The 22,786-nt window shown below is 37.3% G+C and overlaps 1 protein-coding gene across 2 annotated transcripts in view; it reads left to right on the forward strand.

Annotated features, from left to right (window-relative positions):
• The window catches only part of LOC121384708 (laminin subunit gamma-1-like), a 110,337-nt gene that overhangs the window by 64,464 nt on the left and 23,087 nt on the right, over nt 1-22,786 (forward strand). For both annotated transcript variants that reach the window (XR_005959427.1, XM_041515208.1), the window contains exons 7-19: nt 1,400-1,507; nt 3,938-4,074; nt 5,311-5,433; nt 7,333-7,635; nt 8,501-8,728; nt 9,402-9,587; nt 10,567-10,684; nt 11,514-11,626; nt 12,315-12,458; nt 13,191-13,343; nt 14,623-14,760; nt 16,171-16,362; nt 22,223-22,532. Coding sequence is in view for 1 of the 2 variants with exons in the window: in XM_041515208.1 (XP_041371142.1) it covers nt 1,400-1,507; nt 3,938-4,074; nt 5,311-5,433; nt 7,333-7,635; nt 8,501-8,728; nt 9,402-9,587; nt 10,567-10,684; nt 11,514-11,626; nt 12,315-12,458; nt 13,191-13,343; nt 14,623-14,760; nt 16,171-16,362; nt 22,223-22,532 (2,253 nt within the window). In the remaining variant the exon portion in view is untranslated. The remainder of the gene's footprint in view (nt 1-1,399; nt 1,508-3,937; nt 4,075-5,310; nt 5,434-7,332; nt 7,636-8,500; nt 8,729-9,401; nt 9,588-10,566; nt 10,685-11,513; nt 11,627-12,314; nt 12,459-13,190; nt 13,344-14,622; nt 14,761-16,170; nt 16,363-22,222; nt 22,533-22,786) is intronic.

The raw sequence follows: 22,786 nt of genomic DNA on the forward strand, positions 1-22,786 counted from the left end.
TGGTAGCCAACTCTTCAGGGTAGTCTCTTTAAGGTTTATGTGAAAAATGTAAAGGACTTGCTAAAAGATTAAATTCTTTTGTTGGGTCACCTGAGCCGCATGCTCAAGTGACCTGTTGCGATCACTTTTCATCCTTCAACGTGTGTAGTCACCTGAGCCGCATGCTCAAGTGACCTGTTGCGATCAGTTTTCATCCTTCAACGTGTGTAGTCCCTCGAGCATAAAGCTTTTACATTTTCAAACGCTTCTCGAAAACTGCTAGACCAATTTTAATGAAATTTTGTAGGAAAATTCCTTTGCTCAAGCAGAAACGAGAGGCCTAAGGGGTGAAGCCTGAAATGGGAAAATTAAGCCAATTTAAAAGAAATCTTTAAATTTTTAAACTATGGTTCTGCCTATAGCTACATACATGTATTTTATTATCCACATAGTTCAAGATATTCAGGGAAATTTAATCAGTATGACCCACATGTGTCATAATGATTTCACGTGCACAACGAATAACATAATTTTGTGAAGCGACATCATAACTTAATGTGGCTTCCTCAGTGTAAACGCTGATAAAAAATGATGTCATTTCGAAAAATGACGTCGTTTTGTTGTCTCTTTTTAGTTACGTTTCAAACGTTTTGACATCCTCCTAGCTTGTTATTCATAAAAAATAATATTTTGGATAATGTGGATAATAAAGAAATTATTACACTCACGTGTGAATCATACTGATTTTACGAAACGAGTGTCAGGATTATTGTATTACCCGAGCAAGAGTGAGGGTAATACATGAATCCTGACACTCGTTTCATAAAATCAGTACTACACACAAACTCGTATAATAATCTCTATATACATGTATGTGTTTTATTTTCTTTACTGAGCTAAGAGAAAAAGATGAATAAAAAACTGAATAATGAGTTAAATGTTACAGCAAAACTAACTTTAAACATAATTTGTTTTTGACACTGAACACTGAGAATTTTTCTTACCTGCATTTGATATATGTCACTTTAAACATATGTGAGACCACACTTCACACTGTCTCATGTATATTGTTTTCTTCAAACCATGTTCAGGGAGTGGGATGTAGCCCAGTGGTACAGCGTTCGCTCGATGTGCGGTCGGTCTGGGATTGATCCCCGTCGGTGGACCTATTGGGCTATTTCTCATTCCAGCCAGTGTGCCACGACTGGTATATCAAAGGCCATGGTATGTACTACCCTGTCTGTGGGATGGTGCATATAAAAGATCCCTTGCTGCTGATCGGAAAGAGTAGTCTATGAAGTGGCGACAGCGGCGTTTCCTCTCTCAATATCTGTGTGGTTCTTAACCATATGTCTGACGCCATATAACCGTAAATAAAATGTGTTGAATGCATTGTTAAAAAACCATTTCTTTCTTTTAGACCATGTTCGTGCTCAGCGGCCGGCAGTTTTAACAACGAGCCTCGTTGTGACTCTAGGACGGGAGTCTGCAAATGTAAAGAGAATGTGGAGGGCCAGAACTGTGACACGTACGTATTTAACACATTACATATTACCCGTCAAACATGTTACACTTTATTACCCACATAGTGAATGTCTGGGTGTGTCATACTTATAGGATATTAAACAAGCTTCCATTTCATATCATGTTTATGTCCCGATTGAAATAATTTTCAGTTGTCACAAGCTTTAGTGAGTGACAATGAAAATTATTTCACGAGGGACATAAACATGATTCAAAATGGTAGCAAGTTTAATACCCTATTTATTACCCATAATCGATCTTAATTTATATCACTCAACTCGTTTGGCTGATGTTCCTGTAATTTTACAGTGTACGGTTGTAGTGCACCAGTTGATGACGTCATCATGTGATGTCAAGTATTACGTCCCACTTGGCATTCTAGTGGGACGTATCACTTTGATATGTACCAAGATATTTGTAAGCATATAGGTAATAAATAGTATTACGTCCCACTTGGCATTCTAGTGGGACGTATCACTTTGATATGTACCAAGATATTTGTAAGCATATAGGTAATAAATAGTATTACGTCCCATTTGGCATTCTAGTGGGACGTATCACTTTGATATGTACCAAGATATTTGTAAGCATATAGGTAATAAATAGTATTACGTCCCACTTGGCATTCTAGTGGGACGTATCACTTTGATATGTACCAAGATATTTGTAAGCATATGGGTAATAAATAGTATTACGTCCCACTTGGCATTCTAGTGGGACGTATCACTTTGATATGTACCAAGATATTTGTAAGCATATGGGTAATAAATAGTATTACGTCCCACTTGGCATTCTAGTGGGACGTATCACTTTGATGTGTACCAAGATATTTGTAACCATATGGGTAATAAATAGTATTACGTCCCACTTGGCATTCTAGTGGGACGTATCACTTTGATGTGTACCAAGATATTTGTAACCATATGGGTAATAAATAGTATTACGTCCCACTTGGCATTCTAGTGGGACGTATCACTTTGATGTGTACCAAGATATTTGTAACCATATGGGTAATAAATAGTATTACGTCCCACTTGGCATTCTAGTGGGACGTATCACTTTGATGTGTACCCAGGTATTTGTAACCATATGGGTAATAAATAGTATTACGTCCCACTTGGCATTCTAGTGGGACGTATCACTTTGATATGTACCAAGATATTTGTAACCATATGGGTAATAAATAGTATTACGTCCCATTTGGCATTCTAGTGGGACGTATCACTTTGATATGTACCAAGATATTTGTAACCATATGGGTAATAAATAGTATTACGTCCCATTTGGCATTCTAGTGGGACGTATCACTTTGATATGTACCAAGATATTTGTAACCATATGGGTAATAAATAGTATTACGTCCCATTTGGCATTCTAGTGGGACGTATCACTTTGATATGTACCAAGATATTTGTAACCATATGGGTAATAAATAGTATTACGTCCCATTTGGCATTCTAGTGGGACGTATCACTGATATGTACAAAGATATTTTTAACCATATGGGTAATAAAGATTTCATTTTAAATATTTGTTAAATGATGTCATTTAGGTAAGTCACATCATCTTCACTGGTCTCGCATGCCTCGTTGAGTAATGTTGGAAGTAATTTTCAGATTTTATTCAGTCCGATACTAACATGGGAAGTTCACTCGTTTTGTAAAAAATATATGAAGTGTAGTAGTCTATATTACCTGTCAAACATATTACACTTATGTGTCAAAAACACTTAAATGCAAGATGTGTTCTTATATAATGGAAATATGAAATGAACAGATTCTGACATTTTAACAGCAATGCTGAGACTAATGTCCGGCTTTGTACACAATAATCCATTCAATTGATTGGGGGGTTTTCTCGTTCCAATCAGTGCACCACAACTGGTCAAAGGCTGTGGTATGTGCTTTCCTGTCTGTAGTAAAGTGCATATAAAAGATCCCTCACTGCAAATGGAAAAATGTAGCGGGTTTCCTCTGATGACTACTTGTCAGAATTACGAAATGTTTGACATCCAATAGCTGATGATTAATTAATTAATGTGCTCTACTGGGGTTGTTAAACAAAACAAATGTTGTACACAATAAATATAACAATTCTCATGGTCTTTGACACTTAAGTGTATGACATATTACACTAAATATATGTGTTACATTAAATAATTCAAAATTGTCCTCAACAAAAAATCCTTTCCACCCTGCACAAGCCACTGGCCATGCCGGCGCTAGGGCCCAGGGAGGACATGCAAAACCACGGGTTGAATGTGGGCATGATAAAAATTGTTTCTCACTAACATATTACACTTACCTGACGAACATATTGAAGTCTGAATAATTTGTTCAATTAACTTTAAATAATGTTTGATTAATTTTATGATTGTAAATAAAAATGATGTGTAATTGATATGTTACCTACTAATATGTGTTTTATTTTATAGGTGTAAGCCTGGTTTCTTTGGACTGAATGGAGCCAACCCTTTTGGATGTGTGTCATGCTTCTGTTACTCACATTCCTCCATCTGCCAGAGTGCACCAGGCTACTATGCTAGGAGTATAGCAACAGACTTTGAGACAGGTAAACATCATAGCCTTATTATGTCTATAAGTGTGTGAGACAGAGGGGTAGAGCTGGAGTAAAACCTCAAGTTTGGTAAACATCATAGTTTTATTAGGTCCCAGCAGGCCGGCCTATTCAAATAACCTTTTTAAAAAATATATGTCCAGGTGTTAAATGTTCTATCTGTTGTGGAATGGATGTAGCCAGGTTTTTTCTTATGGTCACCTGAATAGGTCTTGGGATTAATCTCCCACTGGGTTATCATTCCAGCCATTGCTCCACAACTGGTATAATAAAGGCTGTGGTATATACTATCCTGTCTGTGGGATGGCAGGGGTGCACAAATTGGTTGTCCGTGCGCCCGGGACAACCAAAATATGTTGTGGGCAACCATTCTTTGTCAAACAGTTGCCCGACGGGTGACCAAGAAAATCATAAAACAAATAAAATGAAACTTTTATGAAATATGTGGGCAACCAAGAGATGATGTTGGGCAACCAAACTTCAGCTACTGGTTGCCCGGTGGGCAACCATCACAATATCACATTTGTGCACCCCTGTGTGGGATGGTGCATATAAAAGATCCCTTGCTGCTAATCGAAAAGAGTAGCCCATGTGTGGTCCTTAACCATATATCCGACGCCATATAACTGTAAATAAAATGTGTTGAATATGACGTTAAATAAAACATTTCCTTCCTTCCTTTCGACTGGGTTATTATTATCATCCATTCTAACCAGTAGCCTGGCTGCCAGTTAAGAAGAGTAACTTAATTGAGTCTGCAGATTTCTTTTATTCATTCCTTACACTGTGTGTGGGCAGGATTTAGCTCAGTCAAGCCTGAGGTGCTTGCGTTGCAGGATCGAACCACCTCAGTGATTTTGTCCCAACCAGTGCACCACAACTTGTCAAAGGCCGTGTGGTATGTGCTTCTCAGTCTGTGGGGAAAGTGCATATAAAAGATCCCTTGCTACTTAAGGACAAATTTAGCAGATTTTCTCTGATGACTACGAGTCAGAATTACCAAATGTTTGACATCCAATAGCCTATTTGATTAATTAATCAATGTGCTCTAGTGGTGTCATTAAACAAAACAAACACAAACAAAACAAACACATTATAATGGATAACATCATGTTATTATAGACATTGGTTTTTTTAAATATTTGTGTACTTTATTTTTTTTAAAAGTTTTACTGGACTATTTATTTTGCTATATTTATAAGCTGAGTATACTTCTGTTTTTGATCCCAGGAAAACAGAGATGGACAGCTGTGGATCGCCGTGGTGATGTGATTGAGACCCAGTACAACGCTCTCACTCAGAACCTGGGAGTATCAGCAGAAAGTTCAGAGCCAATATACTTCCTGGCCCCAGGTACAAATAAATAGTCCTACCGAAATAAAATTTAAAAAATAATAATAAAAAATTATGAAAATATTAATTTATATAGTAGTTTATATGTCAAAATTACCAAATGCTTGACATCCAATAGCTGATGATTAATATTTCAAGGTGTTCTAGTGGTGTCGTTAAAAACCCCAAAAAAACCTTTATATAGTATTTGAAATAAGTTTCTTATGTGATTATTGGAGTGTTATTTCAATTAAACATGGTGACAGATACTACTCCATAATTACTTTTTTTAAGGCCATGATACATGTCTTGGATTACTCATTTAAAATACTGTCTACAGGCACATTGGGCTATTTTTCATTCTAGCCAGTGCACCACGACTGGTACATCACAGACCATGGTATGTGCTATCCTGTCTGTGGGATGGTGCATACAAAAGATCCCTTGATAATAATGGAAAAATGTAGCATGTTTCCTCTCAAAATGACCAAATGTTTGACATGCAATAGCCGATGATTAATAAATCAGTGTGCGCTAGTGGTGTCATTAAACAAAACAAACAGTGGAAGCGTATGTGATAGCAGTAGGTTTCTGTTTTCATTTGCTTCACTATATTTTACAATTAATATATATTTGATGCATGAAACCTGTTCATTTAGGATATTATTCAACAATCAGTGTTGTTGTTTTTCTCTCAAATCTCATGTGTCAAGAGAAAATATCTTGATAGTTCCACAGATATATCATCCTTTCAAAGTTGATAGTTTAGGTGATTGAGTGAAATAGCTTCATCTTCTCATAATCATACAGGGCTCGAACTTAACGACGGAGATATAAATTGCCATAGGCCGGAAGCATCACCGATGGCTCAAAAGTGCCGTCCGTAAAGCTCCTCAATGATTGCAAAATGTTTACATCTGATGTACATTAGCTGCCAGTATATAACATTAGTACATTTAACATATGTCTACATACAGCAAAATATCCTTTCAGTCTTATTTATTTGCTGCAAAAGTCTTTTCTTCTTTTTTTTTTTTCAATTGCCATGGGCAGGCGTTAAATTGCTGTCGGTGACAAATTCTTAAGTTCGATCCCTGATCATATTCATATCAATAAACATAACAGTTCTTCCTTTTTGCTTATCATGTTCTTAATGGTGTAACCTACTCTTTGAGGACAAAAATATGCTTTTAATCTCTTAGTTTAACCAGCCTCGGTGGCGTCGTGGTAGGCCATTGGTCTACAGGCTGGTAGGTACTGGGTTCGGATCCCAGTCGAGGCATGGGATTTTTAATCCAGATATCGACTCCAAACCCTGAGTGAGTGCTCCACAAGGTTCAATGGGTAGGTGTAAACCACTTGCACCGACCAGTGATCCATAACTGGTTCAACAAAGGCTATGGTTTGTGCTATCCTGCCTGTGGGAAGCGCAAATAAAAGATCTCTTGCTGCTAATCGGAAAGAGTAGCCCATGTAGTGGTGACAGCGGGTTTCCTCTCAAAATCTGTGTGGTCCTTAACCATATGTCTGACGCCATATAACCGTAAATAAAATGTGTTGAGTGCATCGTTAAATAAAACATTTCTTTCTTTTTTTTCTTAGTTTATGCCAATAATTTTTCCTTTGTGGTAATAAAATATCCCAACATAATTTTGAAAAGAATAATGAACTTTATAAATTAAATTTCGGAGTTGATTTCAGGCTGTTACATAGGTAACAAAAGATTCAGCCATAACCAGTTTTTGAGATTTTTAAGTAGAAAAGAATATACGTGTAAAAAAAAGTTTAATTTTGAGTCCATTTCAGGTCATTACTTAGGTGACAATAGATTGAGCCATAATCAATTTTTAAGATTTTTATTTTGAAAAGAATATACCTGTAAAAAGAAATATAACAAATTTAGTTTTGGGTCCATTTCAGGTCGTTATCTAGGTGACCAAAGATTCAGCTACAACCAGTTTTTAAGATTCAACCTACGTATTGGCGAGCAGAATGCCAGGGCGTCCATCATAGATGTGTTGGTTGAGGGAGCTGGACAACAGATCTCACTGCCTATATTTGGAGGAGGAAACCCGATGCCAGCCGTCGTGGGAAATGATTTTAAATTCCGTCTCCACGAACATCCAGATTATCAGTGGACACCAAGGTTGAAAGCGGAAGATCTAATTGGCATCTTAGCTAATGTCACAGCCATTAAGATCAGAGCAACGTACAATCCAGAAGGTAAAATTTCTATTTTATAATGTTTTCAGGAGAGTTGGTTGTATGAGGTGGAGTCATATTATCATGGGGACAGCATTTCAATATCTTGGGTAACCGGAACGCGGTGACCTGGGTAACTGGTTGTTTGGTTCCACATAACATATTAGCACAGCAAATAAAATTCTGATGATCCTGAAATTTGTAACTTTTAATTTTAGAATTTAGCAGATTGTCAGTTCATATGAATAGTTTCTATTTAACAGGGGTTGTTTTTATTGATGATAGTTTCTATTTAACAGGGGTTGTTTTCATTGGTGATAGTTTCTATTTCACGGGTTGTTTTCATTGATGATAGTTTCTATTTAACGGGTTGTTTTCATTGATGATAGATTCTATTTAACAAGTTGTTTTCATTGATGATAGTTTCTATTTAACAGGGGTTGTTTTCATTGGTGATAGTTTCTATTTCACGGGTTGTTTTCACTGGTGATAGTTTCTATTTAACGGGTTGTTTTCATTTGTGATAGTTTCTATTTAACGGGTTGTTTTCATTGATAATAGTTTCTATTTCACGGGTTGTTTTCATTGATGATAGTTTCTATTTAACGAGTTGTTTTCATTGATGATAGTTTCTATTTGACAGGTGTTGTTTTTATTGATAGTTTTTATCTGACAGGTGTTGTTTTTATTGATGATAGTTTCTATTTGACAGGTGTTGTTTTTATTGATGATAGTTTCTATTTGACAGGGGTTGTTTTTATTGATAGTTTCTATTTAGCAGGGGTTGTTTTTATTGATGCTAGTTTCTATTTGACAGGGGTTGTTTTTATTGATAGTTTCTATTTAGCAGGGGTTGTTTTTATTGATGATAGTTTCTATTTGACAGGTGTTGGATTTATCGATGACATTAAACTCGAAACTGCGCGACGTGGTTTCAATGCTGGCGATGAGGCATCATGGGTAGAACAGTGCACGTGCCCAGAGGGATACGTGGGCCAGTTTTGCGAGTCATGTGCGCCAGGATTCAAGAGAGATCCACCTAATGGAGGACCCTTTGCCCAGTGTGTGCCCTGTGTGTGCAACGGCCATTCAGACGTCTGTGATGGAAACACTGGTATGTATATATACATAAGTAACAGGCACACATGTAGGAATTTTAACAGGGGTCTTGACTGGAAAGGGTGGGGGGGGCAGGACGTAGCCCAGTGGTAAAGCTCTTGCTTGATGGGCGGTCGGTGTGGTATCGATCCCCATCAGTCAGTCCATTGAGCTATTTCTCGTTCCAGCCAGTGCACCACGACTGGTATATCAAAGGTTGTGGTAGTGCTATCCTGTCTGTGGGATGGTGCATATAAAAGATCCCTTGCTACTAATGGAAAAATGTAGCAGGTTTTCTGTCTTAAGATTATATGTCAGAATTACCAAATGTTTGACATCCAATAACCGATAATTAATAAATCAATGCTTTAGTGGTATTGTTAAACAAAACAAACTTTACTCTAAGACTATATGTCAAAATTACCAAATATTTGACATCCAATGGCCATTGATTAATAAATCAATGTGCTCTAGTGGTGTCGTTAAACAAAACAAACTTTCTACCAAAAACAAATAATAAATTCTCCGTCTAGAGTTTGAAATATTACTAATCTTTCCTTCCTGGGGTCCAAAAAGGGAAGCCACTCTCATTAAATCTCAGTAAAAACAAAATAAAACAATCATTAATTGAAAAAAATGTGTAACTCTTTTTTGGAATGTATATTATATTGTTTAATTTTCAATCACAGGTAGATGTATCTGTCAACACAACACTGCTGGTGACTATTGTGACCGATGTGTGTCTGGTTACTACGGCAATGCTCGGCAGGGAACTCCACAGGACTGCCAGCCATGCCCATGTCCAGGGGGCGGAGCCTGCATCCAGCTATACAATAGGGATGTTGTCTGCACTGAATGTGCAGAGGGATATGGAGGTACACATGTTATGGGGTTTTTATGTTTTATTTGATCAGACATAGTATTTTGGCTTGATAAAATTGAAAGGCAAGATATGGGTGTTATTAAACAGTGATTTAATATTTTGCATTTAATGTGTATGTGATATATCAAAGGCTGTGGTGTGTGCTATCCTGTCTGTGGGAAGGTGCATATAAAAGATCCTTTGCTACTGATGAAAAAATGTAGCAGGTTTCCTCTCTAAGACGATGTCAAAATGACCAGATGTTTGACATCCAATAGCTGATGATTAATAAATCAGTGTGCTCTAGTGGTGCTGTTAAACAAAGCAACTTTAACTTTAATGTGTATGTTTCTCACAATCATTAAGATCCAGGATTTTTGTAATAGGGGGCCCAAAACCTGTTGTAGTTTTTGAAAATAGGATTTAAAGGTCCTTGACAGGTGGACGGAATAAGTTTGCTTTTTTGTATATTCTGTAATACATGTGTATATATTGTTTCACCAAAAATATGGGGGTTCCTGGGCACTTTGGGACCCCACCCGAATCCACTCCTGGTCCTAGATCACTAAAACATGAACTTGTACTCGTAAACTATTAACGTGCCTCTATCCAATTAAGGTTCAGGCACGTCTCTCCCACACCCAATCTCTGACATGGCCAGTGGTCGAGTGTGGGACAGAAAAAAATCTGAACTATTGTTGCACTTGTGAATGTTCATCTTGATATATGTTAAAAATATTTTATTATTTATGCTTTAAGTGGAGCTAATTAATAAAAAAAATTATATCATGAATTAAAAAGAAAAAAGTTTTTTTTTTTTTTTTAAATATAAAGGAAAACTAACATTGAATTGTACAATTTTTATTTGTTTTACAAACATTTTGTGAGACACTTAATTCCATGTAATTCCTGTTTAATACTTTTTATTGTTTCTTTAAAAAAGAGAACAGAATGTTGCCATTATGACTTAAAATTATCCTTCCATTTCCTAGGCAACAGATGTGAACTTTGCTTGGATGGTTATTTTGGGGATCCTTCAAATCGCAAACCCTGCCAGAAGTGTTTCTGCAATGACAACATTGATCCGAATGCTGTTGGAAACTGTAATTCGTAAGTAGAACAATCGGTTAAAAGAAAATCTCATTTAAAATTGTTTTGTTAGAATGGCTGAGTAAAAAGTCTCAAGTCACGTTTTGCTCAGCTGATAGTTCTCAAGTGTAGTAGGTTTAAGTTCATGATAAGTTCTTTCTGATCTATAAGTGTGGTGGATATAGCCGTTTTCAGCAAACTTGACCACAATTATAGCCGTATGGATTCTTTTTGTACATGTATGATTTGTACTTATTTTTGTCTTTTGAAGTTGCCTCATCTGTAGCACATTAGAACATTTTACCCTGTAACCACTGTTTCTATTGGCTGATTATGATGATTGATTAAAGCAAAGTGATAAACATATACTAGCAGATTATGACTTTTGACGTCACTCATATGAGGTCACACGCATAGCTACATTACACAATAGCTCATTTGACTTCTAGGTCATTTTCGTACAGTGTGGCTAAAATAACAGAAATAATAACTTTTCCCATTAATTTTTATGGTCTGCAGAATAAAGATAATAACTAGTTAATGATATAGGATGTCAGTTTTATCCTGTTCAGGCCGAATGGAAAATTCCCATTCTTACCTTCATAGGATAAACCCGATATCCTACATCATTAGCTAGTTATTCTCTATGTAATAAAACAATATTATTTTCAGATCTACTGTGCTATAGCGATAACTCGAAATGTGATACACCCTTTGTAGCAACCATGCCCGCAATGTTAGCCATTGTGTTCCTTGCTGTACTTGATTTGTACTTATTTTTATCTTTAAAGTCAGTTCATCTCTAGTACATTAGAACATTGGAATAAAAAAAATAATGTTTTATTTTCAGAACCACTGGAGAATGTTTGAAGTGCATCTATAACACAGCTGGCTTCTACTGTGAAAAATGTCTGCCTAGTTACTATGGTGATGCTATTTCTTTACCCAAAGGACAGTGTCAGGGTAAGTGTTTGATTCATCTGTAATAAATCCTTGTTAATTTATGTTTATGTTTTTATCTACAAAGCAAGAAAAATCAATATTTGACATAAATTGATAAGATAAATAGGATTGATTGTCTTCATTAAACTTGTGGTTTGTCCCTCCCAGCAAGAACCTACGGCAGAGTGGTAGAATATGGTGTGATAGCACATTTCCTCCCTCCTCCTTCCACTCTCTCTCTCACTTTATCTCCCCCCCCCTCTCTCTCTCTGTCTGTCTCTCTGACTCTGTCTCTGTCTCTCTCTCTCTCTCTCTCTCTCTCTCTCTCTCTCTCTCTCTCTCTCTCTCTCTCTCTCTCTCTCTCTCTCTCTCTCTCTCTCTCTCTGTCTCTCTGTCTCTCTTTCTCTCTTTCTTACTGTCTCTGTCCATCTCTCTCTCTGCCTTTCTCTTTCTCACTGTCTCTATCCATCTCTCCCTCTCTTTCTCTCTTTGTCCGTCTTTCTCTCTCTCTTTTTCTCTCTCTGTCATATTGATCACCAAATAGCTGTATCATTAAAGCAAATATATATTTTTATTGTATTGTTAATCATCATATGGTAACCAGTTATTAACTACAACAACCATGTGTGACTTACATTCAGTAGTGCTTGTGGTTTTGCGTCTGTTGTATCTGTAAGAGGTATATTTGTTTTGTGATCTGTTTTCACAGCTTGCAACTGCTACCCACTGGGTACGATCCAGGCTGGTGTTTTGACCTGTGACCCGACTGGACAGTGTCCATGCCTGCCCAACGTGCGTGGCCAGCAGTGTAACCAGTGTATGAGTGGATACTGGAACCTCAACAGTGGACAAGGTGAACATTCATTCCTAATGCTGAAAGAGGCTGTACGAGCTTCCATTTCTTATCATGTTTATGTCCCAAGTGAAATAATTTTCAATTGTCACTAGCTTTAATTATTTCACAAGGGACATAAACATGATACCAAATGGTAGCGAGTTTAATATCCTATTTATTACCCATAATTAATCTTAATTTATATCGCTCAACTCGTTTGGTTGATGTTCCTGTAAGGTTGTACTCCACCAATCGATGAAGTCCCACTGAGCAGTCTAGTATTTTTAACCATATGGGCAGGGCTCGAAACGGCTTGTGGGTGACTTAAATATTAAAAATTATGGCGTTAGTCACCCAAATAATATTATTCTTTAGAGCTATAATATATGAGCCACTTTAATATTTGTATTGCATATATTTATTCCATGTTAAAATCTTGCTCATGGTTCATGTTTGGCTTACCTTAATTTGCCAACATCTATTATTATTTTTGGGGCCACCATCTTTTTTGGCGAGTTTTGAGCCCTGTATGAGTAATACATTTTTATATGTTTAGAATATCAATGTCTGTATATTCAGTGTAAAACAATAATCTAATTACAATTTGTTCCATAATTAAACTACAACAATGCAAGACTGCTGTGAAATGAGGCATCAGTTTAATGATTAAATGTCACAACTTTGTCAAAATATCTCTTTGCCTTTCTACAGAGATTAAATTTTGAATGGGATACTAATTTGTATTTTTAGGTTGTGACAGTTGTGATTGTGATCGTGTGGGTTCCCTTAACTACACCTGTGAGTTGGAGACCGGTTTGTGCACCTGCAAACAAGGTGTGACTGGGCGGCGCTGTGACACCTGTCAGAAGTATTACTTCGGATTCTCGCCTACTGGTTGTCAAGGTATATAATTACTTATATATTAACTTAATTATGCCCAGTTTAATTTAATAATGTACAATATAGAGTATGAACTGATGGTACTAATTAATAAGTGTTAAAATTGGTAATTAACTTATTTATTTAAATTAATTGTGTTGTGTTTTAACACTACTTCGGATTCTCTCATACTGGTTGCCAAGGTATTTAATTACATATATATTTACTTGTCAAGTGTTTTGTTTATTAACGGTATTTTTTAAGGTAGCAAGTAAATGTTGTACATGTGGTTAGATGGGAGTTTGGTCTGTTAATCCTACTGGATGTCAAGGTATATAATCACATACATGTTTATTTGTCTAATGTTTTGTTGATTAACCGTATTTGTCAAGATAACAAGTAATTGCGTACATGTGGTTAGATGAAAGTCCGGTCTGTTAACACAGTTCCACTTGTGTTTAAGCACTTGTTTCACAATATCTTTTCCAGAATGGTGGGTTTTTTGGGGGGGTTTTCTAATCCGGCATCATATGTATGTCACACATTATGATCTGTTTGATGTTCTTTGAATCAGTTGCAAAGTTTGTGTTCAAATAATTATCGGCTGTTTGTATTTACTGAAATTAATTATGTTTAGTTTAATTTAATAATATACTGCAGTCTTTGCCATGAGCAAAATCAAGGTGAGATGCAGATCCTGAAATATGGTGCTAAGTGAGCAATCACATGGATTTTCAGATGAAATTCATTAAACATTTTATTGCAAGCCAATCAATTTGCCACTCACCAAACACTTTCAAGGTGATTGGAGGGGAGTGCGAATGATCACTCACCTTTTCTGGCAAAGACTGCACTGTTTAAATTACAACTGATGATACTAGTTAATAACTATTGAAATCACTTTTTAACTTATTTATTTAAATTAATTATACACATGTACATGTACTGTTTTAAGTTGATGTTACACTGTGTACTGTTCAGCTTGTAACTGTGAACCTGAAGGATCTCTAGATCTCTGGCGTTATGTTTAATTCAATAATGCACTATATTACATACATTATGAATACTACATAAATTATGAACTGATGATACTAGTTAATAACTGTTATATTTAAATTAAATGTGTATTGTTTTACGTTGATGATGCACCGTGTACCTTTCAGCATGTACATGTAACTGTGAGTCTCTAGACCTGCAGTGTTTTGTTTAATTCAGTAATGCACTACATAAATTATGAACTGATGATGTTTGTTTAAATTAATTTTGTACTGTTTTAAGTTGATATCCACTGTGTACCTTTCAGCATGTAACTGTGAGCCTGAAGGATCCCTCGACCTGCAGTGTGACGAGTACGGCAACTGTCCGTGTCGGACAAATGTTGACGGGCGACGGTGTGACCGGTGTATGGAAAACAAGTTCAACATCACAGCTGGCTGCATTGGTTAGTGTCATTTTAAAATATTGGTTTTTAGCGTTTCTTTGTATGGAAAACAAGTTTAACATCACAGCTGGCTGCATTGGTTAGTGTCATTTTAAAATATCAGTTTTTAGAGTTTTTTTGTATGGAAAACAAGTTTAACATCACAGCTGGCTGCATTGGTTAGTGTCATTTTAAAATATCGGTTTTTAGCGTTTCTTTGTATGGAAAACAAGTTTAACATCACAGCTGGCTGCATTGGTTAGTGTCATTTTAAAATATCGGTTTTTAGCGTTTCTTTGTATGGAAAACAAGTTTAACATCACAGCTGGCTGCATTGGTTAGTGTCATTTTAAAATATGGGTTTTTAGCGTTTCTTTGTATGGAAAACAAGAACATATAGCTGGTTTTATCATTTTGTGTCATTTAAAAAACCCCAAACAAAAACAAATTTAATCTTTCCTTGTATAAAAAACAATTACAACATTGGTTGCTGGCTGCATTGCTTAGTGTCATTTTAAAATAGGTTTTTTTAGCATTTCATTGTATGGAAAACAAGGACAACATCACAGTTAGATGCATCTGTTTGTAAAATATGGGTTTTTATCCTTTCTTTATATGGAAAACCAGTTCAACATATCAGCTGGCTGCATCGGTTAGTGTCATTTTAAATATAAGTTTTTAGCCCTTTTTTATGAAATTCACAAAGCTGTTGTAAAATTATCTGCAACAGCATTTTTATCATTACTGGGTACTAACATTCTTATTATATGTTCTAAATTGCCACCACAAGGTGATCTGAATTTTGAGGACTGTATCCTACAACCTTGACAATTAACCATGACAGTCGGCAATGCCGCAATATTTTCAATTTTCCGTGACATTTATTTTGCCACTTTTCTTAGTTAATTATTTGTGTTTTGTAACACTGACAAATTAAACTCTTCTTTTACTCATTAACCATAAGATTGAAAATGCAATGGAGCCAATATTTCCATAGAATATATTTTGTCGTGGCCATTTTTATAATTGGCAGGATTGGCCCTTCCATTTGCCCACTGACTCTTAAGAGTATACTCACTCTGGGTTGGAGCTGGGCTGAATGAAAAATCCCACATTGCCTTAAGTGAGACCTAAACCCAGTAGTCTTAAGTCTAATGTGTTAGTTGTTGGTCAGGGCCCCGCACCACACAGTGATCTTAGCCCTAAGATCACCTTAAGTGCATAGCTACCTTATGCACTAAGGTGATCTTAGTGCTAAGATCGCTTTGTGGAACGGGGTCCAGGGGCCTAATTCACAAAGTTCTCTTAAGCTCTGCTAGACAACAAAGCATCCTCTTTGCAAGTCTTTTAGCATTGCACTGCGAGATCGCAAAGTTGCGAGAGTTTAGTGAATTAGGCCCCAGATGTTTAATCGTATCTGTGTATTTCCAGACTGTCCGAGGTGTTACGATCTAGTCCAGGAACAGGTGAACATCCACCGCACCAAGCTGCGAGAGTTGACCAACCTCATCAACAACATCGGCAACAACCCCAGCCTGTTCAATGACACCGAGTTCATCAGCTACATGAAGGCCGTCAACACCTCTGTTAATGTCTTGCTAAAAGACGCCAGAGGAGCATCCAGTGAGTTAAATCTTCAATATCATAACATTGATGTATGTTTGGAATTTTTTTTTTTTTAAATATAGCAAAAAAAAATGAATACAGTCAAGACTAGTCTGATGGGAGTCAAGGATTGGTAAAAAGGGCCATTTGGCCTGAGTCACAAGTTACAAAGGGCCATTTGGCCTGAGTCACAAGTTACAAAGGGCCATTTGGCCCGAGTCACAAGTTAAAAAGGGCCATTTGGCCCGAGTCACAAGTTGAAAAGGGCCATTTGGCCCGAGTCACAAGTTAAAAAGGGTCATTTGGCCCGAGTCACAAGTTACAAAGGGCCATTTGGCCCGAGTCACAAGTTAAAAAGGGCCATTTGGCCCGAGTCACAAGTTAAAAAGGGCCATTTGGCCCGAGTCACAAGTTAAAAAGGGCCATTTGGCTCGAGACACAAGTTAAAAAGGGCCATTTGGCCCGAGTCACAAGTTACAAAGGGCCATTTGGCCCGAGTCACAAGTTAAAAAGGGCCATTTGGCCCGAGTCACAAGTTAAAAAGGGCCATTTGGCCCGAGTCACAAGTTAAAAAGGGCCATTTGGCCCGAGTCACAAGTTACAAAGGGCCATTTGGCCAGAGTCACAAGTTAAAAAGGGCCATTTGGCCCAAGTCACAAGTTAAAAAGACAGCCTGATCACTGAATGTACTGTGAAGGAAGGAAGGAAATATTTTATTTAACGACGCACTCAACACATTTTTATTTATGGTTATATGGCGTCTGACATATGGTTAAAGGAGACTGGACACCAAAAGACATGCAGTGTGTAATGGATTAAGTTAATGTCAAAGACCGCATTACTCTAACGCCCGGCTCGCTGTGAAGCACCGGTCAGCTGCGCGTCTTAGGTTTGGGGTAAAAACAGAAGTGGGCGGGATTATGCATAGATTTGAATGAAAGCGAGGCAATACATCATCGGTGAGAGTTACCAAGCAATACCGGTACACGTGTTGATTCTTTGGTTGTGCCTTTTAGTCGTCTATTTTTTTTCTTGTCTCCAGGTTTATCGGAAATTTCATTTACAAGATAATTAGTGTTATTATATACTGTCAACGTAATTATATGATGGTTAACTGTGCAGTGTTTAACTGCAACAGTAACAGCAATGCATCCCAAGAAACGGCCAACATCATGGTTTCGATTTCCAAAAACACAAAAGTTGTTTTAAAACATGAACGCATTATTGTCGTCGAACGGGCTTTACACCAACTAAATACAGCAGGTTATGGTACATTTACAATGTGAAAATTAAAACAAGTATGTACTTAAGATATACATTAAATAAAGGTATTGCAACTTGTTCACATACGAATATTTAATCTTCACATTTATTTACCTATAATTACCAAATTAATTTTCACCCACAGCCCATAACGACTCCATACTAACGTCTCTTGAGCTAGTTGGTTTGTTAACCTCATAACAAAACACCTTCAAAACGTGAATTATTACGTTAGTTAACAATGTTTATCGTCAGTTCAGTATATTGTCATTAAAATTAAAATGCTAACACTTTGGCAGGAACAACATATGTACTCTGGCCAGAAGGAATGATGGTTAATTAGTTTTAAAGCTAATGTCAATTATTAAAGAATAATAAAATTGTACTTTTCAATGCTTTCTGTATGTCATATTAAAAATACACCAAATAATTGTTTTAATACCTACCCTGGGTTTCTGCCAGAGTGTGCGGAGGGTAAACTTACATGTATGACTAAAAAATCTCTGAAATTAATGTATATATATAATGTTTTATTTTTTCGATAGATTAGAGTAACATAATTGCTGTTTAAAATTTGTAAAAGTGCATGAAATAAAATGTTCAATAAAAAAACACATTTCAAACCTATAACCACCCAATATACTCTGAATATATTTAGTTTTTACAGGCCCGCAGGAACGACTTTGGGAGGTGGGGGGGTGGGGGGTCACTGACGGACTGGGTATAAACTCTACCTCAGATTTTGGTTACAATGGCAAAAATTGTGGGGAGGGGGACACACACACACACACACACACACACACACACGGTTCCTACGGGCCTGTTTTATTATGTACCCTCAAATTATTTTCTGGCAGAAAACCTGGTACCTTTGGCAGAGGTTGAAACAATTGGTCGTCTAATTTTCAACTGTTACCATAAAATAATATAATTAATCACTTTTGGCATCTAGCAGTTTAAAGCAAAATTAACAATAGTTACCACATGGAATAAGCATCATATATTATTTCGTTTTACCTGTAATATATTTTACCTGTAATATATTTTCATCAGGACTTCCTTCTTCCTCCATGAATGATTAAAGAAAATAGCACTGGATATATTGTAATTATTTATTTTTTTATTCCAATATATAACAAATGTGTTTTATGTCAGTATGTGGAGCAAACTACCTGAAACAATTGGTTTGAAAGCATGATTACAAAATCCTAAAGATAAAAGGAAATGGTTCCTAACCTCACCCTCTACATATTATCTACATCTGTACAGGCCTGTAGGAACGATATTTGAAGTGTGTGCGAAAAAAAACCCCCCAACCAAGACTGGCAATAATGCTCAACGTGGTTTGTGTGGGGGGGGGGGGGGGGGGGGGAATACAGTCTCTAGTGAGGGATACAAACTAGAATTTAAAACATATATTTTCATCCTAGAGAGTGTGATGGAGAACAAGTCCCTAGGCCCACCCCTCCCCAGTTCCTACGGGCCTGTTGTATTTTATATTAATAAATGCAAAGACTACATAATAATTTGTCGATAAGACATATTAGTTGTAAAGTGATTGTCAGTATGTGGCAACAGTATAATATTTTCCAACATTTTTGTTTCTGTACCCGGCTGTGGACAGTTTCGGCAGACTGGCAACACATTGTCTTAATAATTAAAAATACACAGTTTAACCAAACACATTAAAACTTGGATGATAACTAGTTAAGAGAACAAAGGAAATTGTGCTAATTTTAGTTTTTTGTTAAATTATTATATCTTGCTTTGGTGAGGAGGGGACACTTTTTGCAAATTTGCGAAATCGGCCTATGGAATATTCACTGACATGTCATATTTACATCTATGCTGAACAAGATTTATGATGAAATATTATTACATTTTGTGTGTTTTTCTTCTAATTAGGTCCATTTGCTTCAGTTTACATTAAAAATGTCATAAACAATTATGTTTTAAAAAATGTTTGTATGCTAGTCTATGACCGTGTGGCTTTCTCGTCTTCGTTGGCAGTTGATTCATCCGAATTTTCATTTAAGACAACATTTCCAGGATTAGGGACAAAATCTCTGATAAGTGGTTCAAACTGATATGGTTTGATGCCATTAGCACAAGCTGGACATAATTCGTCGTCACTCGAATCGCTAAGTTGTCCATGCTGCTTGGTAGTTTCTTCAGTTTTCCTCTCATCGATGACATCATGGGTCTAGCTCATCAATTGTCGACAATTTCCGGCAAACATCAGAGATCGGCGAAAAAAACCCCAACCAAGACTGGCACGCTCAACTTGGTCAATAAGGGTAGCGCAGTACTTACGTGTTGTGGTTTATGACGGAAAACAAATTCATTACGCTGTATATATGGTTTGGTGTCCGGTCTCCTTTAAGGACCACACAGATATAGAGAGAAGAAACCCGCTGTTGCCACTTCATGAGCTACTCTTTTCGATTAGCAGCAAGGGATCCCACAGACAGGATAGCACATACCACGGTCTTTGATATACCAGTTGTGATGCACTGGCTGGAGCGAGAAATAAGCCAAATTGGCCCACTGATGGGGATCGATCCCAGACCGACTGCATCAAGCGAATGCTTTACCACTGAGCTACGTCCTGCCTCCCGGATGTACTGTGAATGCATGCAGTTCTGAAACAACTGCATTCATAACATGACGCATCATGTCACTCTCATGGTAAATACAAACAACTGCATTCATAGTATGATGCATCATGTCACTCTCATGGTAAATATAAACAACTGCATTCATAGTATGATGCATCATGTGACTCATGGTAAATACAAACAACTGCATTCATAATATGACGCATCATGTGACTCTCATGGTAAATACAAACAACTGCATTCATAGTATGACGCATCATGTGACTCTCATGGTAAATACAAACAACTGCATTCATAATATGACGCATCATGTGACTCATGGTAAATACAAACAACTGCATTCATAATATGACGCATCATGTGACTCTCATGGTAAATACAAACAACTGCATTCATAATATGACGCATCATGTGACTCTCATGGTAAATACAAACAACTGCATTCATAATATGACGCATCATGTGACTCTCATGGTAAATACAAACAACTGCATTCATAATATGACGCATCATGTGACTCTCATGGTAAATACAAACAACTTCATTCATAATATGACGCATCATGTGACTCTCATGGTAAATACAAACAACTGCATTCATAAGATGACGCATCATGTGACTCTCATGGTAAATACAAACAACTGCATTCATAATATGACGCATCATGTGACTCTCATGGTAAATACAAACAACTGCATTCATAAGATGACGCATCATGTGACTCTCATGGTAAATACAAACAACTGCATTCATAATATGACGCATCATGTGACTCTCATAGTAAATACAAACAACTGCATTCATAATATGACGCATCATGTGACTCATAGTAAATACAAACAACTGGAACTGAAATGAAACACCTTTTGTGGCACTGACCATTGACATACAAAGAAATAAAACTAAAAAACAACTGGCGCGAATGCCAACTTTAACATATGGATTGGGTGTGAACAAAATTAGCTGATGTAGCCACAATGGGAAATAATTGTGTTGAATGCACATCAAAAAAAGAAGTTTGGTTTGTTTAACAACACCATTGGAGCACATTGATTTAGGCGCCGTCCATAATTTTCAACATTTTCACGAGCGTACAAACCGTACGCTTTTGACCACCCCCTCCCCCCTCCCCCCCCCCCCAAAAGTGTACATCCCCAAATGAAAAATGTTGATCGACATTTTTTATTTTCAAAAAAAGCATACACTGGCCCCTTAACCCCCTCCATATGGTTTATACGCTCGTGAAAATGTTGAAAATTATGGACGGCCCCTTATTAATCATCGGCTATTGGTAATTTGGTAATTTTGATAGTCATAGAGAGAAACTGCTACATTTCTTTTCATTAGTAGCAAGGGATCTTTTATTTGCACTATCCCACATACAGGATAGCACATACCACAGCCGTTGATATACCAGTCATGATGCACTGGCTTGAACGAGAAATAGCTCAGTGGGCTCACCGATGGGGATCGATCCTAAACGAACCAGGCATCAGGCGTGCACTTTACCACTGGGCTACATCCAGCCCCTAATTGTGTTGAATGCACATCAAAGTACTTTGAGTGTTTGATGTGTCAGTGGTATATCTTGTTTGTACATTCACAAATCTCACTGTTTGGGGGGAGCTATCTCCCTTGCTCTCTATCTCTCCCTTGAAAATGGTTCAGAGAGAGTAATTTATTGCTCCCTAAAATAGCTCTCCGTAGTCCTAAGGTATGGCAGCAATTAATTACTGCCCTCAAATGTTATTCACATCAAGATCTGTATTCAAGCATTTTTAAAATGGTGTCTGCCAGCCATGATGTGATATTAATTACAGTCTTGACAAAAAAGTTCTTATTGCACTCACAGAGAGTGTGGGTGGGTGTGGGTAATTTTTGTGGCATGCTTCCATCAGAGAGCTGTTAAGCATGCCTGTCATGGGCACAACTCTTGAGTTCTATTCGTAACTTGACTCACAGAGATGTAACATTCTCTTTTGTCTTTAATTGTGCAGGTGGTGACGGGTCGATAGGCAAACAGCTGCAGGACCTGCGAGCCGACCTCAACGAGGTCATAGTGAAGACCGGTCAGATAACTCGCAGCATCGCGTCTGCCACCGATGCCTCCATGCGGACGATGGGCGACATCAGTGTGTCGGAAGAGGCCATCGCTCGGGCGCAGATATCGCTCGAAGCCGCTGAGGACTACATCGACAGGGAGGGAAGGCTGGCCCTGCAGAGGGCGCTGGAAGCTCTCGGCAGATTCGGGAGACAGTCCGAGCAGATGACGCGCATTGCTACCAGGGCGAAACTTGAATCAGAAAGGTGGGTGGTGAAGAAATGATTAATTACATTAATGTGCTGAATGGCATGACATATGGTGCATGTTAAGTACGTGGTGCACATAATGTACATTATATAAATGACAATACCAGTATAGAAACCATTATTGTAAAAAACAACCACTGGAAGTTAGATAATAGTTTTTGCCCATGTATCATGTTAAGAATGGCAAGGCCAGCAAGAGCAGAATTGATGTGCAATATTAAAAAATTTACTTGGTGCCAGAACATTACAGC

This window comes from Gigantopelta aegis, chromosome 10 (genome assembly GCF_016097555.1).
Source record: "Gigantopelta aegis isolate Gae_Host chromosome 10, Gae_host_genome, whole genome shotgun sequence".
In the NCBI taxonomy this organism is placed as follows: Eukaryota; Metazoa; Mollusca; class Gastropoda; order Neomphalida; family Peltospiridae; genus Gigantopelta; species Gigantopelta aegis.